At 41.6% G+C, this 19,961-nt stretch overlaps 2 protein-coding genes across 2 annotated transcripts in view; both read left to right on the plus strand.

Annotated features, from left to right (window-relative positions):
- RAB8B (RAB8B, member RAS oncogene family) overlaps positions 1–6,587 on the plus strand; it is a 61,701-nt gene extending 55,114 nt beyond the window's left edge. Inside the window, exons 7-8 of the mRNA XM_072809016.1 lie at positions 1,347–1,397; positions 2,189–6,587. Coding sequence (XP_072665117.1) covers positions 1,347–1,397; positions 2,189–2,281 — 144 coding nt within the window. The 3' untranslated portion in view covers positions 2,282–6,587. The remainder of the gene's footprint in view (positions 1–1,346; positions 1,398–2,188) is intronic.
- Positions 6,588–14,369: 7,782 nt separating this feature from the next.
- APH1B (aph-1 homolog B, gamma-secretase subunit) overlaps positions 14,370–19,961 on the plus strand; it is a 33,825-nt gene continuing 28,233 nt past the window's right edge. Inside the window, exons 1-2 of the mRNA XM_072809020.1 lie at positions 14,370–14,569; positions 15,840–16,010. Of these exons, the coding sequence (XP_072665121.1) occupies positions 14,457–14,569; positions 15,840–16,010 (284 nt within the window). The 5' untranslated portion in view covers positions 14,370–14,456. The remainder of the gene's footprint in view (positions 14,570–15,839; positions 16,011–19,961) is intronic.

A 19,961-nucleotide genomic window follows, 5' to 3' on the forward strand; every position in this document is an offset into this window, starting at 1 on the left:
TGGTTATCATTGTTTCTGTTCGACTTGATTGGACATAATCTTTCTGCTGAACATCTTTGGGGGGCATCAGGAGTGGTTGGGGACAAAGAGACTGACAGTTATGGGTTTAGCATGGGGACAACTGAAGATTCTTTAAGAGTCTTGGCTCTGTAGAGGTCACTTGCAAGGTACACTCAGTGGAGCATGCAACTCTTGATCTTGGGGTTGTGAGTTCAAGCCCCACACTGGGTGTAGAGATTACTTAAAATCTTTTTTTAAAAAGTCTTGGCTCTGTAGAAACAAAGTAGAGATGGTAGGTTTAAAAAAATGTTTGGTCTGGGTCAAGAGGCACTAGGCACAAAATGTCACTGAGATTAATCAGATTTGTCCTATTTGAACTGATTTCCACAGTGAGGAATTTAGCTGAGCTAAGACAGAAGATGATATAATTCTCAGATACAAGAATGAAAACAATTTGAAAGAGAGGAGATTGGGGATAAAAGAGATTTTTGTGAAAATGGATTCTAAAACTAGAGTAGTACATAATTATTCATTTGATTATTGAACAGAGATATTCAGCATCTCGAAAACAAGGCACTGTGCCCTGCTTTGAGGACCTGGGGTGACTGAGAGTCTCTGCCCCCCTACCCCCAACCCTGGTGCTTTTGGTGTACTGAGGAAGCCACCTATGACTCAACAAATGTCACATTAGGAACCTGTGCTAGATATAATGTGCAGAAAATATTTGATGACTGAATGAATGTCAGTTTTTTTTTTAATTTTTAGTTTATTTATTTTAGAGAAAGAAAGAGCATGGATGTATGAGCAGGGGGAGGAGCAGAGGGAAGAGAGGGAGAGGGAGATAATCTCCAGCAGACTCCAGAGCCTGACTCTGGGCTCAGTCCCACAATCCCAAGATCAAGGCCTGATCTGAAACCAAGAATCAGATGCTCAACTGACTGAGCCACCCAGGCGCCCCATGACTGACAGTTTTGTGATATCATTGAAAAATAAGATACAGTATTCACATGTGGACTGTGATTAAGGTTCTGTTCTTTCTTAATTAAGTATCAAATGTGGGCAGCCCAGGTGGCTCAGTGGTTTTGCACTGCCTTTGGCGTAGGGGGTGATCCTAGAGACCCTGGATTGAGTCCCGCATCGGGCTCCTTCATGGAGCCTGCTTCTCCCTCTGCCTGTGTCTCTGCCTCTCTCTCTCTCTCTCTCTCTCTGGGTCTCTCATGAATAAATAAATAAAATTAAAAAAAAAAGTATCAGATGTCTTATAATGAAATAATGAAAAAGTTCTACATTTCTACTTAAGACTATATTATAAATATTTATTAATACAATTTTTGGTTTACCTTTAGGCATTTTTTACACTTGCACGAGATATAATGACAAAACTCAACAGAAAAATGGTTTGTATCACTTATAATTTTTATTTGCATTATGCTATTTGTTAAATTTGTTCTCTTATTTTTGCTGTTTATTTATTTGATCAATAGGATAGGCCTGATGATAATATATTCACACTGACTCATTTCTTTCCTGACCCATATTCACCTGGTTGAAGCTTGATTCTTATTTCTATTTCTTCAAGTTTCTTTTAAACTGCAGCTGCTTCTGTTTTTTCATCTGACTCTTTAGGTGGTCTTTAATAGAATTTTGAGCAGAATAATTAGATTAATAATGACATGAAATGATCTAGCTTGGTTTTCATGTGACAGATATTTGTATCTACATATGAATATGATCTTAAAGTTGCTAAAGTTCACTTAAATTAGAAATGATGTCAGTGACAAATCATTAGGACCACCTTGAAAGTTTGTTTTCATCAGAATCCTGAATATAATTGTATACCTTACATTAGCAACTCTTTTTACCTCTGGCAAGAGTTTTGCCTATACCTGTATCTTAACATTAGCCTTGAAACTTAACACTCCATTGGCTGTAATTTCTCTGAACTGGAAATAGGAGCTTCGCATCTAATATATTATTAATATAAAAGATGCTATCCTAAAAATATTTTTCTCATCTTAATCCACTTCCAAAGATACTGACAACATCAAAGCCTGATGAGTTCCCTTTCTAATAAAATACTCTATGGAATACACATTTGTGGTGTGGTTTGATGCTTGTATGTTTTAAATAATTGAGATCAAACCACGAAACTTTTATTTCCTTGGTAATTTTATGTTCCCTTTTTTAGAATGACAGCAATTCATCAGGTTCAGGTGGACCAGTGAAAATAACAGAGAACCGATCAAAGAAGACCAGTTTCTTCCGTTGTTCACTACTTTGATGAACTCTTTCTGAGAGACTGCAGCACACCTAAAGGACCCTTTCCTGCTTCTCTGAAAGCACAGGTCAGCCAGCCTCAGAATCACACCACCCGGCTGCTGCTGAGAGCACCACTGAACCTAGACTTCCCGACACAGAATGCCACATGGTTTCCAGCCTTCTAGAAGGTCTATCAAGATAACAGGCTCCTTTTTTCAAACATGGAAGCAATGAAGTGGAGACATGCGCAGGACTTAACTTGTTTCTTCTTTGGTTTGTCCCAGAAAGCTGCTATCTTTTCTTTTTCACTTTGCACATCAGTGTTAGTCTGTCCCTGCTACAGCACAGTCTCAGACTCGGATTTGCACACTTTTGCCTCCTGAAGTTCCAGACAAATTTGTGCACTTGGGGATGTTTGAAAAAAGCAAAACATTTAAAGCAGAGGTTAATTTACTAAAATTAAAAGATGTTTGGTGTGGTTCATGTGGCCAAATGTTATTGCATTGACAGAATTTTTTTAAGGGCTCTAATTTGTGATTTCCTTAAATAAGAATCATTGAATTCTGATCAAATTGATCTTAAAAATGTCCATCTATTCATCAGAGGCCACAATTCCTTTATTTCTTCAGGTAGTTTAGAGTTTTGCTTCATTCCTGACCTTTTTGCCAGAGAGTTTGGGTAGCTGACTAAGTCACTTTTTCATTGGCTACCTCTGTCTAATCAATAGAAGCTACATTTGGAAATTACCTTAATCTCACTTTTCCTGGGGTATTTACTATTTTTTCCTGTTTGACCAATTGTAACCACTCAGTTATCAAAAACAATGTATTTGAACATTGTTGTCCATTTCTAATTGTGAACTTCTTGAGCTGATATTTTACATAGGCAGAGAGATGTACTATTTAGGTTTTATTTTAGCATCTTATTGTGGTTCTGTTATATGGGCATCGTAATATATGCAATATATTTTTTCTTAAGTTCACTCTTTAGCTTGCCGGTTTCATTTGTAATACCCAGTTCCTACTGTGATCCCTGTCTGCAAAAGTTAAGTATTAGATTTAGACTTTTTTTGTAGAAAATTTAACCTATAGGGAGAGAGAGACTAACTTGTTGATATAAATTTAATAGAGATAACTCTTAGTAATGGTGAACAGAATTATTTTTTATTGTTTTTATTTGGGCTTTTTTTTTTTTTTAAACAAAGGTAATTAGACCTAGTGCAGCCTCTAGGAAAAGTCTTGCCTTTTCGTTAGAGAAAATATGAGCAAGGTTTCCATTTTAAAACAGCTGTTTTTGAATGCGTAGAACCCAGTTCCATCTGTTCAGGTTCATTGTTATAGAACTCGGTCCAGTCATTTGGGCCAAAGCCAACCAAAAGCTTAGCTGCCTTTCTCGCCAGACACTGGTACTGGTATACCTTTTGTAGATGAAACCTTCACATAAGGAAAAAAATGGTATTTAGCATTAACTTATGTGCCAAATTCAGATCATCTTGTCGTTGCTGTTATTCTAGCCTTTCAGCGTCATAATACAGAAGGGAGTGATGAATAGGTAATTAGGGAAATGAATCCTGTCAATAATTACTCTTCCTCTTAGGCCTTTTGTGTTTCATGAAGGTTACCATCATACCATCATGCTTGATAGTTTAGAGGGGAGATGAAAATGGAAATGGATTGTTTGTTACCACAGAGCATCGTGCTTCAGATTAAGACGTAGTGTTAGAATGCTTGGACCAGTCAAACCTTTACTACTTGTTTGAAAACTTCTGTACAGCTTAGCGGCGGCAGATAGACCAGAGCTAGTTTTGATGGATACACTAAACTTAATGTTGACAAATTTCAGCCTTCTTGATTCTTTTGTTTTGTTTTTTGTATTTACCTATAGGCTTAAAGGCACCTGTTGGTATCCCAGTATAATCAGTAGTTGCTTGGTTGGAAGTTGATTGTACATCTACCATTTTAAAATTAGATGCATTTTTGGAAAGGAAAAGTAATCTTAGAAACATCTTGTATTTACTAATTTTCTGAAAAAGATCCAAGCAGTTGAGCTTTCTGAACGGTAACGAAGTACTTTGTAAAAGGCAAGTGCTAGGACACCATGAATGAATGTAATCCTCCTAGTAATTTACCTCTGACTATTTGGTGTCTTAACACTTTGGTTTATATCTCAGGGGTTGTCTGCAAACCAAAACTGACATATTCTGTGGTTAGCTTTTTTTCTTTCTTTCTTTCTTTTTTGTTAAACACAGTGCTTTGCTTTTGTTTCATTCCTTCTCTCTTCTTTTGTCTTACGTGGGTTAATAATTAGTCTCCATGAAATTCCCTTTGAAAGAGCCTGTAAAAGTTAGAAGAGTCTAAAAGTGCTCTTTGAAGTAGCAGCAACTTGGGGGGATACGCTCTGTTATATAGAAATAAATCGTCCTTGCTATTTTCTTACATTTAGCTTTGCTAAATTGTATATAATTTGAGCTAAGACCATAGGAAATTCACTTTCTGCATGGTAAAATGACCCAATAAATATTCCACTTTGCTTAATAATGTACATAGAGTGCATTATTTTTTCTATTGGTAGATGAATTTAGTGACAGATAACTGTCTGTTCCCTGCTGAAACTGAAGAAATCTAGTTTTGTGTGAACATGTTTGTGGTCTAATGGATAAGGTACATGAAGACTTTTGCAGCAGTATTAGTGGTTCGGTGGCTGCACTTTATTATCAGTGTGCTAATTTTTGACAATGATTGGACTAGACCTTTTCAAATAGAGTCTGAGGATATCAGACACTGAAAATGTGCTGTAACTCAGTAGCATGTAAACCAGTTGACTGTAAAACGTTTCACTGGGAATTTATTTTAGCTATGTTTTATTTCATACAGATTAAGAGAAAATAATCCACCTGTGCATTGGTTAGGAGATGCCACAGGGTTTCTTACTATTTACATGAACATTTTGTGCAGTCTTTGTTATAAATGTTCAGAAGACTATACTCTTTACTTTGAAGGACTATTTTTTAATTATACCTCATTTAGCTAACTAGTATTCTAATACCTGGTAGAAAACCGGTGAGCCAGCCTTTAAGCATCCAACACCGTTTAGATTACATGTTTTGTTTTGGACTAAAGACATCATTGGAAAAGGTAGGAGATAGTTTACTCTAGAATAGAACATACATGTCATATCCACTAGTGCAAAAAAAGGTATGATCTCCCTGTCTCCATTAAGAAATTTAGTTGTGCAATATAGATGAACATTTGCAGAAATTTCTAAGTAAGAGATTATAACTCCATTTTACAGATTCTGAATGCTGAGAATCTGTATTAAGACTTATAAACTTTTTCCTGTGAACAGTAAGTGATGCATTTAAGCAGACCTTTTTTTTTTTTTTCTAATTCATGACTTAGATTTCTTTATAAATTTAGTACTTAATCTTTAAAGATGAGCTTCTAAGCTTCAAATTTTAAAACAGCATTTCATTATGTTGGTTTACTTATCTCAGATTTTAAGCACTCATTTTTGCTGTCAGGGTTTTTAGAATTTTTCTTTTAACAGAAAGGACATTCCTTTTTCCCTTCTTGTTATATCCAAAGAAGGGAGGGAAATGGAATGTCTAAAAATGAAGTTCCTTGTCCTAGAGGGACCTAGAGGGATAGGATATGCTAATAAAATTTTAAATCCCGGCACAATTTTACAGAAAATCAGTCTTTTTTTTAGATTAATAAAATTAATGGGAGTCCTGTTTAGGATGAAAAAATTCTAAATGACTGAACTTTACAGAAGTGAAAATTAGCAAATTAGTTTAAACTAGTTTAAACATCCCCATTAGTTTAGGGGTGTTTTCAAATTTTACTTCATTTTTTGAAATGCTTGTGCCATATGCAGTTACATTTATTATTGCCAAGAACTAATAGAACTTCTTGTTTCATTTTCTTACCTTTTTAAAAATGTGAATTTATTATAATTCATTCCTATGGCCTTACAGATGGGTTTTATTTTGTTTGTTTGCAGCTGACACTGCAGTTTCTTTAGTGCAACATGCCATAAACTATTTGACTAAAATCATGCCCCTAATGGGAAATACCTAGTTTTTCCATAGAATTATCCTTCTGTGTACGTTTCAGCATATTTTATTTTTGCTTCAACAGCTTAATGTGAAAAGCTCCTGCAGATAAAGTGAACCTGTCATGTGGTTAATCTTGTTTAAGCCAATTCATTAACTGTATACTGATACTGATGCTGTGGTTTTGTTTTGTTTTTTTTTAATGGATTTTATTCCAGGTGAACTTTTTTTTACAATAATGTTCGTCTAAAATAAAAACTACGTAATGAAAATACTCATGACTCTGAAATGGATTACACATTTTAAAAATGTTTCTTCAAATTTGCTCTAAGTGTGTGATTCAAACCCTGGTAGGCTTGAGATATTTTAGCAAACTTACCTGAGTTGTGTGAAGACTCAGAAAAATGGCCAGATCTGCAAATATACAGAGGTGATTCTGTTACAGAGCTGCATCCTTAAAGTGATCATCCTTCCCTTCTTAGTCCTTGCAAGTTTAGTTTCTGTTGCTTGGTTTTGACTTTCAAATGCCACAGACTGAGGTCCCAGCCCTGTCACTGATCTAATACTATGCACGTTCCCAATCCTAGCCTTCAGCATTCATCCCCACTGCCATTTTGAACCTTCACTGTTCTTAAGCTTCCCACTTCTCTCCCTTTACTCTTGGTAGACAGGTCTTTCACCTCCTGCCTCTCAGAGAAAAGCATCAGTCAAAACAAAGGTCCTTAGCCACCTCTTCCTCCCTCACCTACTGCCTACCATGGGTTGGCGCCCAATGCCTCATTCATCCTCACTCCTTCCTTTTGGAGCAGAAGCATCCCTTCTCTTCTGTGCCTTTCTCACCACTCCCTCTTCTCTGGACTCATCCTCCCACCTCTGCCCGTCAGAGGACTCGCAGTTTTCTCTTCCACCTTCACACTCTTACCATGTGTTATGTGTTACTCCTGTTCCCTCAGCATCTAAGGAGCAGTAACCCTCCAGCTGTTGGCCTTGTGTTTCTCTCACCCATTGCCCTTTTTCCTATTGTTGTTGTTGTAGCTAAGCTTCTCCACAAACAGTTGCCTACAGTTACCATCTTCACTTTTTCATTTTTCATTTATTCTTCAGCCTATTCCAGTTTAATTTCCACCTGGGCCACTTCACTGACATTGGCCTTACCGTGGCCTAGTGGCTAAAGTGGCAATTTTCAGTTCTTATCTCTTGGTTAACCTCTTGGCGGCATTTGACCAGGTATCTCTTCCTCCCAGAAATGTTCTCTTAGCTTCTGTGACAGTATTCTCCTGATTCTCCACTTTTCCAAAAATAATTTCATCCTTTTTAATGGCTCTGAAATGCTCTTAACTTCTGTGATCAGCTGAATAGTGGCCCCAAGGATGTTCCAGGCCCTAATCCCTGGAAGCCATGAATATTACTCTGCATAGCAAAAGGGACTTTACAGATTTGGTCTAAAGGCCCTTGAAATGGGGGATTGTCCTGGATTATCCCAGCAGAGGACATGTAATCCCAAGGGTTTATGGGAGAGAAACAGGACATATTGGAATCAGAAGGAAACTATGTGGTGACAAAGAGGGAGAAAAGGTGTGATCATGTAGGCGGGTGAGCCAAGGAATGTGGATAGCCTCTGGGATCTGGAGAAAGGAAGGTAAGAAATTCTTTCCTAAAGTCTCCAGAAGGAACCAGCCTGACTTTGACACCTTCGCTTTAGACTGTAAAACTCATTTCATAATTCTGCCCTCCAGAACTCTAAGAACTTAAATTTGTGTTGCTTTAGGCCACCAAATTTGTGATTATTTGTTACAGCAACAATAGGAAACTAATAGGGCTTTCAAGTTTGTATCTCTAGCCCCAGCCTCTGCAGACAGGCAGACTTCCAAGTTGATCTACCTATTAGACATCTCCCCTGGGATCTGCTACAGGTACATCAAACATGTCTAAACTCAAACTCCACTCTCCATCCTTCCCCTCCCCAGCACTTCCCACCAACAACCCTTAAACCCGGAGGAGAAAGTTGTTCTCTCTCCTCTTTTCTCCCTCATGATAGCATGATCATCTGCCTAGATCCACACACAGTTTACCAGCCTCCAAGTCTTAAAGATCAAACCACCTAAACCTCTTTCTTTTCTTTTTTCTTTTTTCTTTTCTCTTAACCTCTTTCAAATCCACCCACTTGTCCATTATTTCTGCCCCTGTGTTCCGGCCTCATCTTTTGCCTAGATCTCTATTGCCTTTCCTAACCAGCTGCCCAGTCTCTAATCTTATTTTCCGCCAAGCCAGTTTTCACAGTGCCAACAGGAATCTATCACTGCCAAATTTAATCCTTCAGTGGTACCTCATAACCTTGGGGTAGAAACTAACCTCTTTAGCCTGGCAAACAAAGAGCTTTGCCAGCTCCACATCTTTCTCTCCAGCCTTGGATCTTGTCATACCTTAATTCATACCTATTTTGAAATCACCAGTAATTGCAGTTTTCCCGAACACACCATGCTTTGTCATTCCTTTGCTTATGCTGCTCCTTTTACTGACATCCTACCTCTTTCTGGCTCTTTCTTGTCTTTCAAGACTCAGGAAAGGTTTCTCTGGGAAGACTTAGGGCATAACCCATCCAGGTTAGGAGTCCCCTCTTGTGTATGCCCACAGTGTCACTGCACCAGATTTGAACTGTCTCCTTATTCGCTTCCCACCAGACTCTAAGCTCCTGTAAGTGTGGGGACCGGGTCTTCAGCTTTTGTATCCATGGTCTCCAATAAGGAGCCTGGAACATAGTAGGTGTTTATTAAGGGTCAGAAGAAAATCAGTGAGCTTCAGGAATCATCAAAGAGAACATGTTGAAGAAAGATAACTTCGGAGCTGTTTTCCATTTACTTCTTAATTTAAATAAAATTTTAAATTCATCCATGCCTCAGTAAGTACAGCAGTAAAAAGAGGAGCTTCATTATCTGTTTGTTTTTGTTAAGATTTTTTTATTTATTTGAGAAAGAGGACGGACCCGGGTAGGGGGGTGGCGAGGTATGGAAGCAGGCAGAGGGAGAGGGAGAAGCAGGCTCCTGATGCTGGGGATACCCATGTTGAGGACGATCCCAGGACCAGGACCCTGGGATCACGACCTGAGTGGAAGGCAGATGCTCAACACACTGAGCCACCCAGGTGCCCCCATTATCTGTTTTTTATTCTGGCCCTTACCTTACATTATTTTAAACTTTATTAAATACAGAAGGATTTCCTTTTAATAAGATAAATCACCCAGAATGCTACTTACGTATTGATAAATGGTTAACCTTTTTTTCCCTTTTCTTCATGCATCCTACCCTCAAAATTTAGGTTTTCCCATATTAGTTGCAGGAATATATGAGGATGCCCCCATAGCAAATAAAGTTAATTTCTGTCCCTTAGAAATCCTTTGCTTTCACTTTGAGGCCTTTCCACTGTTCCTCCATTTCTTCCCTATTTTATTTTTGCCAACTCCTTTATTTTTTTTTTTAAGATTTTATTTATTTATGAGAGACAAGAGAGAAGGCAGAGACCGAGGCAAAGGGAGAAGCAGGGTCCTCGCAGGGAGCCCGATGTGGGACTCGATGTAGGATTCGATGTGGGATTCAATCCTGGACCCTGGGATCAGGCCCAGATGCTCAACCGCTGAACCACCCAGGAGTCCCATTTTTGCCAACTCCTAAGCAGAGACCTGAATGAATGAGTATTCTCCTTAACAAAATCTCACATATCTGGACTGGATGCCCTTCGCCCTTGCTGTATATTCTCATGGCATCCTGTATCCGCCTGTCTGGCTTCCCGCTAGACCATAAGCTCCACGGAGACAGGAGCACATCTGTTTCTTGTGTATTCCCAGTGCCTAGCACTGTGCCTGATATTTTGTAAGCATTCAGTATGCATTTTGAATGAGTGAATAAATGGTTGAGTAAATATAAACCTAGGGGGATCCCTGGGTGGCTCAGTGGTTTAGCGCCACCTTCAGCCCAGGATGTGATCCTGGAGACCCGGGATTGAGTCCCACATCAGGCTCCCTGCTTGGAGCCTGCTTCTCCCTCTGCCTGTGTCTCTGCCTCTCTCACTCTCGCTCTCTGTGTCTCTCATGAATAAATAAATAAAATCTTTAAAAAAATAAAAAATAAAAAAAAACCTATCAGCACTACCAGAAAACAAAGCTCAAGTGAATTCATTAGTGTCTTGTGAATTACTTGTGGGTCTGTCAAAGCCTTATTTGATCAATTGCTAAAATATGATATTGCTTTTGTCTACTCACCCCGCCTCCTGACCCCCCTCCTCCCAGCTCCCCACATGCACCCAATTCTGAGGAATTCTCAGAGGTCTATATCCAGATCTATTGTATATGCCAGCCTCCTCTGCCCCTCACCTCTTGGGGATTATTTATTTATTTATTTGAGAGAGAGAGAGAGAGAGAGAGCGTGCACACATGAGCAGGGGGAGGGACAGAGGGAGAGGGAGAATCTTAAGCTTAGCATGGAGCCCGATGTGGGGCTTGATCTCAAGACCTTGAGATCATGACCTGAGCCAAAATCGAGTCAATGCTTAACCGACTGAGCCACCCAAGTGCCCTACCTCTTAGGGATTTAACTTCATCACTTAGTACCTTATGTTTTCAAGTCTTGGAGAGAAGCTAATAGTAAGTACATAAAAACTTGGAGTCAACAGCACTGCTACTTAGCTTCAAACCCCTCTCTTGTAAACAGAATTGTTGAAGTCCGTGTAAAAGTGCTTTTTATATTATTTTAAAGATTTTATTTATTTATTCATAGAGATGCAGAGAGAGAGGCAGAGACACAGGCAGAGGGAGAAGCAGTCTCCACGCAGAGAGCCAGACGTGGGACTCGATCCAGGGTCTCCAGGATCACGCCCTTGGCTGCAGGTGGCGCTAAACCACTGCGCCACCAGGGCTGCCCTAAAAGTGCTTTTTAAACACTGCATTGTATAAATGTAAGGAAATGCATTGTATGCAATGCATTGCATAAATGTAAGGCAATTTGAAATTAGTTTTTTGGTAAATAACCATGAATGTTGATGATTATTTTATTGGTGAATTTGTCCATTTGATCTAGCTGCTTTCTTCTTTTCTATTCCAAAAGATATCGGTTAAAGATGTCTTTACTGACATGGGAGACAAACTCATTACATTTTATAGTACCTTTCCATTTTTTAACTAGATTTGAGGACTAAGAGTGAACTGAAACATGGTCAAGATACTATGAATACAAATTCTCCCAACTTCTAGTTTTGCATGTTGAGTTGCCTACTTCCAAAATATTTGAGGCAACTTTAACCAAGACAGATAGATCTAGTTACAATTAGGGTAATCAAATCATTAAAATAGGGATCAAAGGGACACCTGCGTGGCTCAACAGTTAAGCATCGGCCTTTGGCTCAGGGCGTGATCCTGGAGACCCGGGATTGAGTCCCACATCGGGCTCCCTGCATGGAGCCTGCTTCTCCCTCTGCCTGTGTCTCTGCCTCTCTCATGAATAAATTTAAAAAAAAAAAACTTAAATAAATAGGGATCAAAGAATAAGTCATTTTCTGAAGTCATGGCAGTAATTATAATAACAAAAACCTAGAAGAATAGTTGCTACAATTGACTATTAAATTTATCCCTGAGCTTCTTGGGAGTCAAGATAAAGCCTGAATACGATGATTTGGCACTCAGAGCTAAATATATGCATTTGTCAGGAGAAACAAAAATGTTTTCTAGCCCTGAACTCAAATAGTAAAGCATGGATCTGTGAAAGATATTGAACAGTGGTAATTAAAGTTTTATAAAATATGGAGGAAGAAATGTAGATGGCCATTGTTGTATAAAATCTTAGTTTATGCTAAGGACCTGAGTACATTATGCTTCTGTGAAGGCATTTCTGCTTGGAGCTGAAGCAATGGAATTGCATTTGATAACTTTGATTCAGGACAGAACCAAAAGAATCTATGCAGGGGTGAGTCACTCTATCATTTTGAACTGTTGTCTCAACCTAAGTTTCAATAGATGCTTATATAAGACGTTTCAAAATGAAGTATTTTGTGAAGTAAATAGAAAATATATATGTCTGTTTTCAATGGGTGAAGATGACATTTTACCATAAGAATTAAATGCTTTTATTTGAAGACCCATTTTCAGAGATGAGATGAAAAACCTCTTCAGTCAGGTCCCAACTTTTGTCTCCTGGTGTTTGTCTTTTCAGTGTTGACTTCCAACAGTTTCACTCATGATAGACATTAAATAATGAATAGGAATGGCTAACACTTAAATAGTACTTACTGTGCAGGCACAATCTTCAAAATAACCCATGAGATACTATCATCATTCCTGCTACAGGTGGAGAAAAGTCTTAGATGTGAATGATCAGGGTAACCTTCTGATTTTAATTTTAATTTAATTTATTTTTTTTTAAATTTATTTGTTTATTCATGAGACACAGAGAGTGACAGAGAGGCAGAGACACAGGCAGAGGGAGAAGCAGGCTCCATGCAGGGAGCCCGATGCGGGACTCGATCCCAGGGACCCCAGGATCACGCCCTGGGCCAAAGGCAGGCGCTAAACCGCTGAGCCACCCAGGGATCTCTTGATTTTAATTTTTAAACCTCTCAGAGATTGTTAAATTAATATAGAATAGCAAATATTTGTAAGTTCCATTTTGTTAATTAATTTTTTTAGCTGAACAGATATTTAGTGAGCAGCTTTCAGGTGCTGTGGAAACAGAGAAACAAAACAAAAAGTCCTGCCTTCCAAAAGCTTAGATTTTAACTGGCGACATAGATGAACAAGTGAAAACAAAAGGGAGATTTTATCGTTACTATAGGATGGGTGATCAGAGAATGCCTCCAAAACTAACTTTTCGGGAGGCGCCTGGGTGGTTCAGTTAAGGGGGTTTGACTCTTGATTTCAGCTCAGGATCTGAGTTGTGGGGTTCACACCAGGCCCAGGAGCCTGCTTAAGATTCACTCTCTTCCTCTACCCCTCCCTAAACAAAACAAAACAAAACAAAACAAAACCCCTTTTCTGAAGACTTGGGGATGTGGGGAGGACACACAAAACAACCCAGAGAAGGACAACCTCCTCCTTTACTCTTTCATACTTGCACTATTGTGAGTTGTCGCCTGGGTTACCGCTATATGGGTGCTGTATATGACAAAGCACGAAGTTCCTGCAACTGTGCAAATGGCAAAATGTGCTCTAAAAAAAGACAAGTTTATTCAGAAGAAAAAAAAATACAAAATTTAGATGTGTAATCCTTCTGTCCAGAGCTGTTTTTCTTTAGTTGATCTGGACTCTTTTACCTGTTCTGATTCCAAAGAGGGCTGAGGAACCTCGCCTCTCCCAGGTCCTCTCCCTGCAGGCACCGACGGCCTGACCAAAGCGCACCAGCGAGGGGTGATGCTAGTTGCAGAGGGTCCGGGCTCCCGCAGAGCCGCCACCCAACGCGGCCTCGGCCTCTGGGCGGCCCCACGCGCCAAGTGGGGCGCAGAGCCTGGCGATGAGGCCCCGCCCCGCCTCCCGCCTCCCGCCCTCCGCCGCGCCCCGTCTCCGCCCCGCCTCCAGCCTCCAGCATCCTCGGCCCCGCGGCGCCCGCCCCCGCCCCTGCCTCCTGCCTCCAGCCTCCGCCGCCCCGCCCAGCCCGCTCAGCCCCGCCTCCAGCATCCAGCCTCCCTCTGGCCCCTCCAGTCCCCCCGGCCGTGCCTCGCCCCGCCCCGCCCCGCCCCCAGCCCCCTCCGCCGCGCCCCTCCACTCCTCTTCCACACCCCGCAGGCTCCGCCCCTTCCGCTCCAGCCCCCTCCCCGCGGCCCGTCCCGCTTCAAAGCCCCGCCTTCCCCGCTGCGCTCCGCCCCGCCCCTCCCCTCCTCCAGCCCCTCCTCCTCCCTCCGCCCCTCCTCCCCCTCCCGCCCTCTCCGCCGCGCCCCGCCCCGCCCCGCCCCGCAGGGCCCCCACCGCCTCCCGCTCCGTCCGCCGCGCTCCGCCCGGTCCCCCCAGTCTCCGCGGCGCCCCGCCTCGCCCCCCCAGCCCTCCCCAGCCCCCTGCTCCCGCCCCTCCGCCGCTCCCCGCCGGCGGCCCCGCGCCCCGCTCGGCTCCGTGGGCGCTCGACGCAGCTCGCGTCCTGGCCAGGCCTCCGGGCCGGCTCCCGCGGTCGCCATGACGGCGGCTGTGTTCTTCGGCTGCGCCTTCATTGCCTTCGGGCCCGCGCTGGCGCTTTACATCTTCACCATCGCCACCGAGCCGTTGCGCGTCATCTTCCTCATCATCGGGTGAGGCGGTTGCTCCGGGACACCCCGGACCCGGGCCCCCCCCCCCCCCCCCCAGCGGCTCGACCCTGTCGGCTGTGGCCGGGAGGAGGGTCGGCGGGGAGAGCCGCGAGCCCGCCCCGGCGCCCCGGGTCCTCCGAGGTCGGCGGGACCCCACGGGGCGGGCTGCGGGGCGCCTGACTGCGCCGAAGCCATTAAAATCGTATCAAAAATTGTGGGTGAACTTAAATATTCGTGTTTTATTTTACGGAGGGGGTCCCTAGCTTCCGTCGGACTGTCACGGGCGTCTGTAATCGACCCCGAAGGGGTTGCGAGCACCTTAGCACCGGGGCCTCGGGGCCGTAACGACGCCCCGGCCCAGCCCTGCCGAGATCAGCCGCCTCGCCACGGCCAGGGCGCGGGCTTCGGGCTACGGATTTTTTTCTTTTAAAGCTCCCCAGGTGATCCAGGTGTACACCCAGAGGGTGGAAACCCGTGAAAACGGAAGCACCTGTCAGTGCATCTCTGCAGGAGCTTGGTAAATAGTGAACTCTGGCGGCGACTGTGGTCATAATCCCGGTTTTCACGCGTCTGGCAGCGTTTCCGGGGCTTCCCACGGCCCCCTCCATCCACCCTTGAGGCTTAGTACGAGGAGGAACAGCCGTGGTAGGCCGGTGATAACCACCTTTTCTGAGCTGCTTCAGTACTGAAAGTGCTGCATCACAGGTGTCATTTGAAAACAAATGGAGATTTGGGCAAAAGGTTTGCAAAGCGTGTCGTTACAATCATTAAAATCCACAGGTATGTTGTACAAGCCAGGCCTGGAAAGCTCGCTTAGATTTCAACAGGTTTTCAACCTCTGAATTTTATGCTAATCACTGTGTTCATAGAGATGTGGATGTTTTTTGGGGGGAAGAGATATTTATATATGGATTAAAGCATTAAATAGGGAGAGTAGCAGCAAATAACCAAGTTTCCAGCCAGACAGTCCTTGGCAGATAGTCTGCAGGTGTACTTAGAAGCAGCAGGGCCGCTGGAAAAAAAAAAAAAAAATGATTGTTAGGAAAAACCTCACATTGCTTTTGGACTGCATGTTCATCTCACCAGGGAAAATGAACCATTAAGAACAATTAATCCAAGGGATCACTTATGAGGACTCCCCCCTCCGCTTTATTAAAGAGTCAGGAAATCTCTTCCTTCTCAAGTAAGGTTTGTTTGTTTTGTTTTGTTTTTTTCACTTTTAAATCATTATTAATCCTATTCATTATGCTTTTTACCCCCCTCTAATTTTCAGAGCTTTTTTCTGGTTGGTGTCTCTGCTGTTTTCCTCCCTTTTTTGGTTCGTGGCAAGAACCATTACTGCCAACAAAGATGGACCAATACAGAAATATCTGCTGATCTTGGGAGTGTTAGTCTCAGTCCTTATCCAAGAACTGTTTCGGTTTGTGTATTATAAACTTTTAAAGTAAGTAAAATGTTTGCTTTACCTTTTTTCCATTTATACTTGAATTAGATTTAGTAGTTTGAAACATTAATATAGTGTGGCATTTGAGAGTCTGTGCCTTCATACAGAGTTGAAAGTCAAGGGATTGTGTATTTCCAGCCTGAAAATACAAGTATTTTTCTTAAGTTTATTTATTTTAGACTGTGTGCGTGATGGGGGAGGGTGGTCAGGGGGAGAGAGAGAGAGAGAACCTGAACCAGATTCCCTGCCAAGTTTATTAAACTTTGGGAACTTGATCCCACAATGCTGAGATCATAACCTGAGCTGAAATCAAGACTTGGAGGCTCAACCAACTGAACCACCCAGGTGGCTTGCAGATATCGAGTATTTTAGCTTATGGACATTTCTTCACTCATTCAAAAAATATTCTTGAAAATTTACTCAGTGCCAGGCACTATCCTAGGCACTGGGGATACATGATGATTAAAAGATAATCTGTCTTCATGGAGATTATATTAGAGTGGAAAGAGACAACACTGGATGAATAAGAAAATACATTATATGCTAGAAGATAATATGTGCCCTGTGGAAAAGTAAGCTAGAGAAATAGTCACTGAAACAAGAAAAACGATTCTAGCTTAGAATTTATATTTGCTTCTCTTTGCCATCACTCTAAATAAATAAATCTTATGGAGATTATGCCTGCCATTATTTTGACTGCATTAGGGAAAAGCAGGAGTTTATTTTGTGATATTTCATATCTACAATAGAAAAATATATTTAAAAAGAAACCATGGTTCCCTTTTCAGGCCAGGAAGTAGGTCACCTGTAGGATCCATGAGGATCTCATATGAAACCACAGATTTGAAACACAGTTTGAACTTGGAACTATTTTCTTTCAGGCAGTCATGAGGTTGGCTTTGAGTACGTAGTAAGGCTTAATAAAGTGATAAGTGTCCTTTTGTAATTCTGCAAATGAGATAATTAAGGCATACCACAAATTTCATACATTTTGCCAAGAGAAAACCTCAATAACATCTCTTGTAATAGGCTTCTGATAATTTGTTCTTGCCAGTATGCAGGGCCTTCTATATTTTTTACTTGATGTGTTTAAAGATTTTATTTACTTATTTCACAAAGAGGGGAGGGGCAGAAAGCAGGATTCTTAAGCAGGCTCCCAGTTAGCGGATCCCACCTTAGGGCTCTGTCTCAGGACCCTGAGGTCATGACCTGAGCCAAAATCAAGAGTCACAGGCTTAATCGACTGAGCCACCCAGATGCCCCTACTTAGCCCTTTTTTCTTTTTTAAAAGATTTGTTTTAGAGACAGGGGGTAAGGGGCAGAGGGGGAGAGAATCACAAGCAGACTCCATGCTGAGTGTAGATCTCTTGACCTTGAGATCATGACCTGAGCCAAAACCAAGAGTTGGATGTTTGACTGAGCCACCCAGGCACCCCCTTACTTGTTGCTTTTAATAACAGGTATTGAAATTTAATAATGAAGTAATTTTAATTACAAATAGCAAATCAGGAAGCCAGTGCTTAGAAGCAAAAGTCTTAGGAAAGGTTTAAAAATGAAATTCCCATCAATTTCTGGAAACGTTAAAGAGCAACAACCAAATATGAACAGTTAATTTAAGTTTCCACAGGAATACAATCCTTAACAGATGGACCATCTAGTCAGCTGTGGTTGAATGTTTCTGGTATGCAGCAGTTACTTTCATTCCAAAATTTTAACTGTAGAAGATATTAAGGTAATCAAAATCTTCCCCTTTCTGTCCTGTGCTCCACATAGCCAAAATAAATCTTTTACGTGGTTGTCATCTTGTGTCTTTCAAGGTTACACATACCTCATTTCTTCACCTGGCCCTCAGAAGACATAGATGAGGCTTCTAAACTTTTTCCCTCTCTGTTCTTTTGTCAGTCAACGTGCCACTTTTTGTTATTAACTGGAGTTTCCCTGGGCTTAGGATGCCCCACAGTAACCTGCTGTGGTCGAAGCAGTACAGAGAGCAGTCGCCTTTCCCACCCTTGCTTGAGCACTGTACTTTTTTTTTTTTTAAGATTTTATTTATTAAAAAAAAAAGATTTTATTTATTCATGAGAGACAGAGGCGGAGGGAGAAGCAGGCTCCCTGTGGGGAGCCCAATGCAGGACCTGATCCCAGGACCCCAGGATCACTACCTGAGTTGAAGGCAGATGCTCAACCACTGAGCCACTCAGGTGCCCCTGGGCATTGTACACTTATTTGGGCTCAGGTTGCACTGGTTTTTTTTCCTGTCAGCAATATCACTGGCTCATGTTGGTTTTGCATTTTCACATATGTTGGTTCTAATTTTGAGAGACCCAATTTTGAATAGATTTTCACAGTTTAGGGACATGGGTTTAATAACCCCTTAGGGGGCACCTGGGTGGCTCAGCCGGCTAAGCATCTGCCTTCTGCTCAGATCATGATTTCAGGGTCCTGGGATTGAGCACGGTGTCAGGCTCCTTGCTCAGCTGGGGGTCTGCTTCTCCCCCTCCTCCCCGCTCATGTTTTCTCTCGCCTTCTCTGTCACTATCTCTGTCCCTCAAATAAATAAAATCTTAAAAATAACCCCTTAGGACTTTAGGTTCTAAAATCCAACTTACGTGGAACGACTAAATCTGCTGTTCTTTACCATCTGTTTACCATCTGTTTTTTTTGTGTGTGTATTCTATCTAGAATTTGAATAGATCCTTTTATTGGTACTGTCCTACAGTTCTAAAGGACTACAAGCTGAACATAGGTTGCCATTTTTAATGAAGGTAGTGGGGAATTGGGGACATATGGGGAGGTCAATCAAGGCCCAGTAAGTTCAAAGAAGCCAGTAAGTTCAGTAAGTTCAAAGTAAGTTCAAAGAAGCCTCTTTAGCCTTCTAGGGAAACCATGTTTATTCCTCTGAACAGGCCTTTGGAAATTAGCAATCAGATAATAGGACAAACCTTTGTTAACAGGTGTCTGTCTACTTGCCATTGCAAAATGTATCTTCACCAGGCCTTTGGATTATTGTACAGTATTTTTCTAGCAGATTTCAGACATGTTGGCTGTCATGTAGTTGTATGTTAAAATAAGTCTGTGAATTATTAAGATACCTTATTCATGACATAAATACGTTTAAGTTGCTCTCATATGCTGCACTACATTCAAATATAGAAACTTTGGTTTAATTAATATTTTAACTCTCTACTTCCAAAGTAGGTTTTCTTTAAAGTACTGCTGCAGTCATATTTTTTGCTATCTGAATTTGGTGCCAAGATTAAATGTGGACAATTTGTAGCACTTTTTTTACACACATGGAATTTAATCAAAATATCACTGCAGTCTAATATAGATTTATTTCATGGGTCAGGCCTTGGGAACAGTACTTCATCTTGAAGAATGAATAAACAAATTGTAACTTTCTGCCTAGCAAAGAGTTGTACTGTAAGAAACTGGCGTGTAGCCATAAGTGATAGACGTTCCTATAGTAATTTCTTTAAAAATCCAAATTATGGTTGCATACATTGCCTAAAACATACATTAAACATTTTTTGCCTTGGGGCACTTGGGTGGCTCAGTTGGTTAAGCATCTGCTTTCAGCTCAGGTCATGATCCCAGAGTCCTAAGATCAAGCCCCATATCAGGCTCCCTGTTTAGCAGGGAGTCTGCTTCTCTCTCTGTCCCTCACCCTGCTTGTGCTTACACTCTCTCTGTCTCAAATAAATAAAATCTTCTAAAAAAATCTTTTTTGGGGCAGCCTGGGTGGCTCAACGGTTTAGCGCCGCCTTCAGTCCAGGGCGTGATTCCGGAGACCTGAGATCCAGTCCCACATCAGGCTCCTTGCGTGGAGCTTGCTTCTCCCTCTGCCTGTGTCTCTGCCTTTCTTTCTCTGTGTCTCTCATAAATAAATACATAAAAAATCTTAAAAAAAAATTTTTTTTTGCTTGAATTGAAGCTTTTGTAATTTAATCC

This window comes from Canis lupus, chromosome 32 (assembly GCF_048164855.1).
Source record: "Canis lupus baileyi chromosome 32, mCanLup2.hap1, whole genome shotgun sequence".
Taxonomy (NCBI): Eukaryota; Metazoa; Chordata; class Mammalia; order Carnivora; family Canidae; genus Canis; species Canis lupus.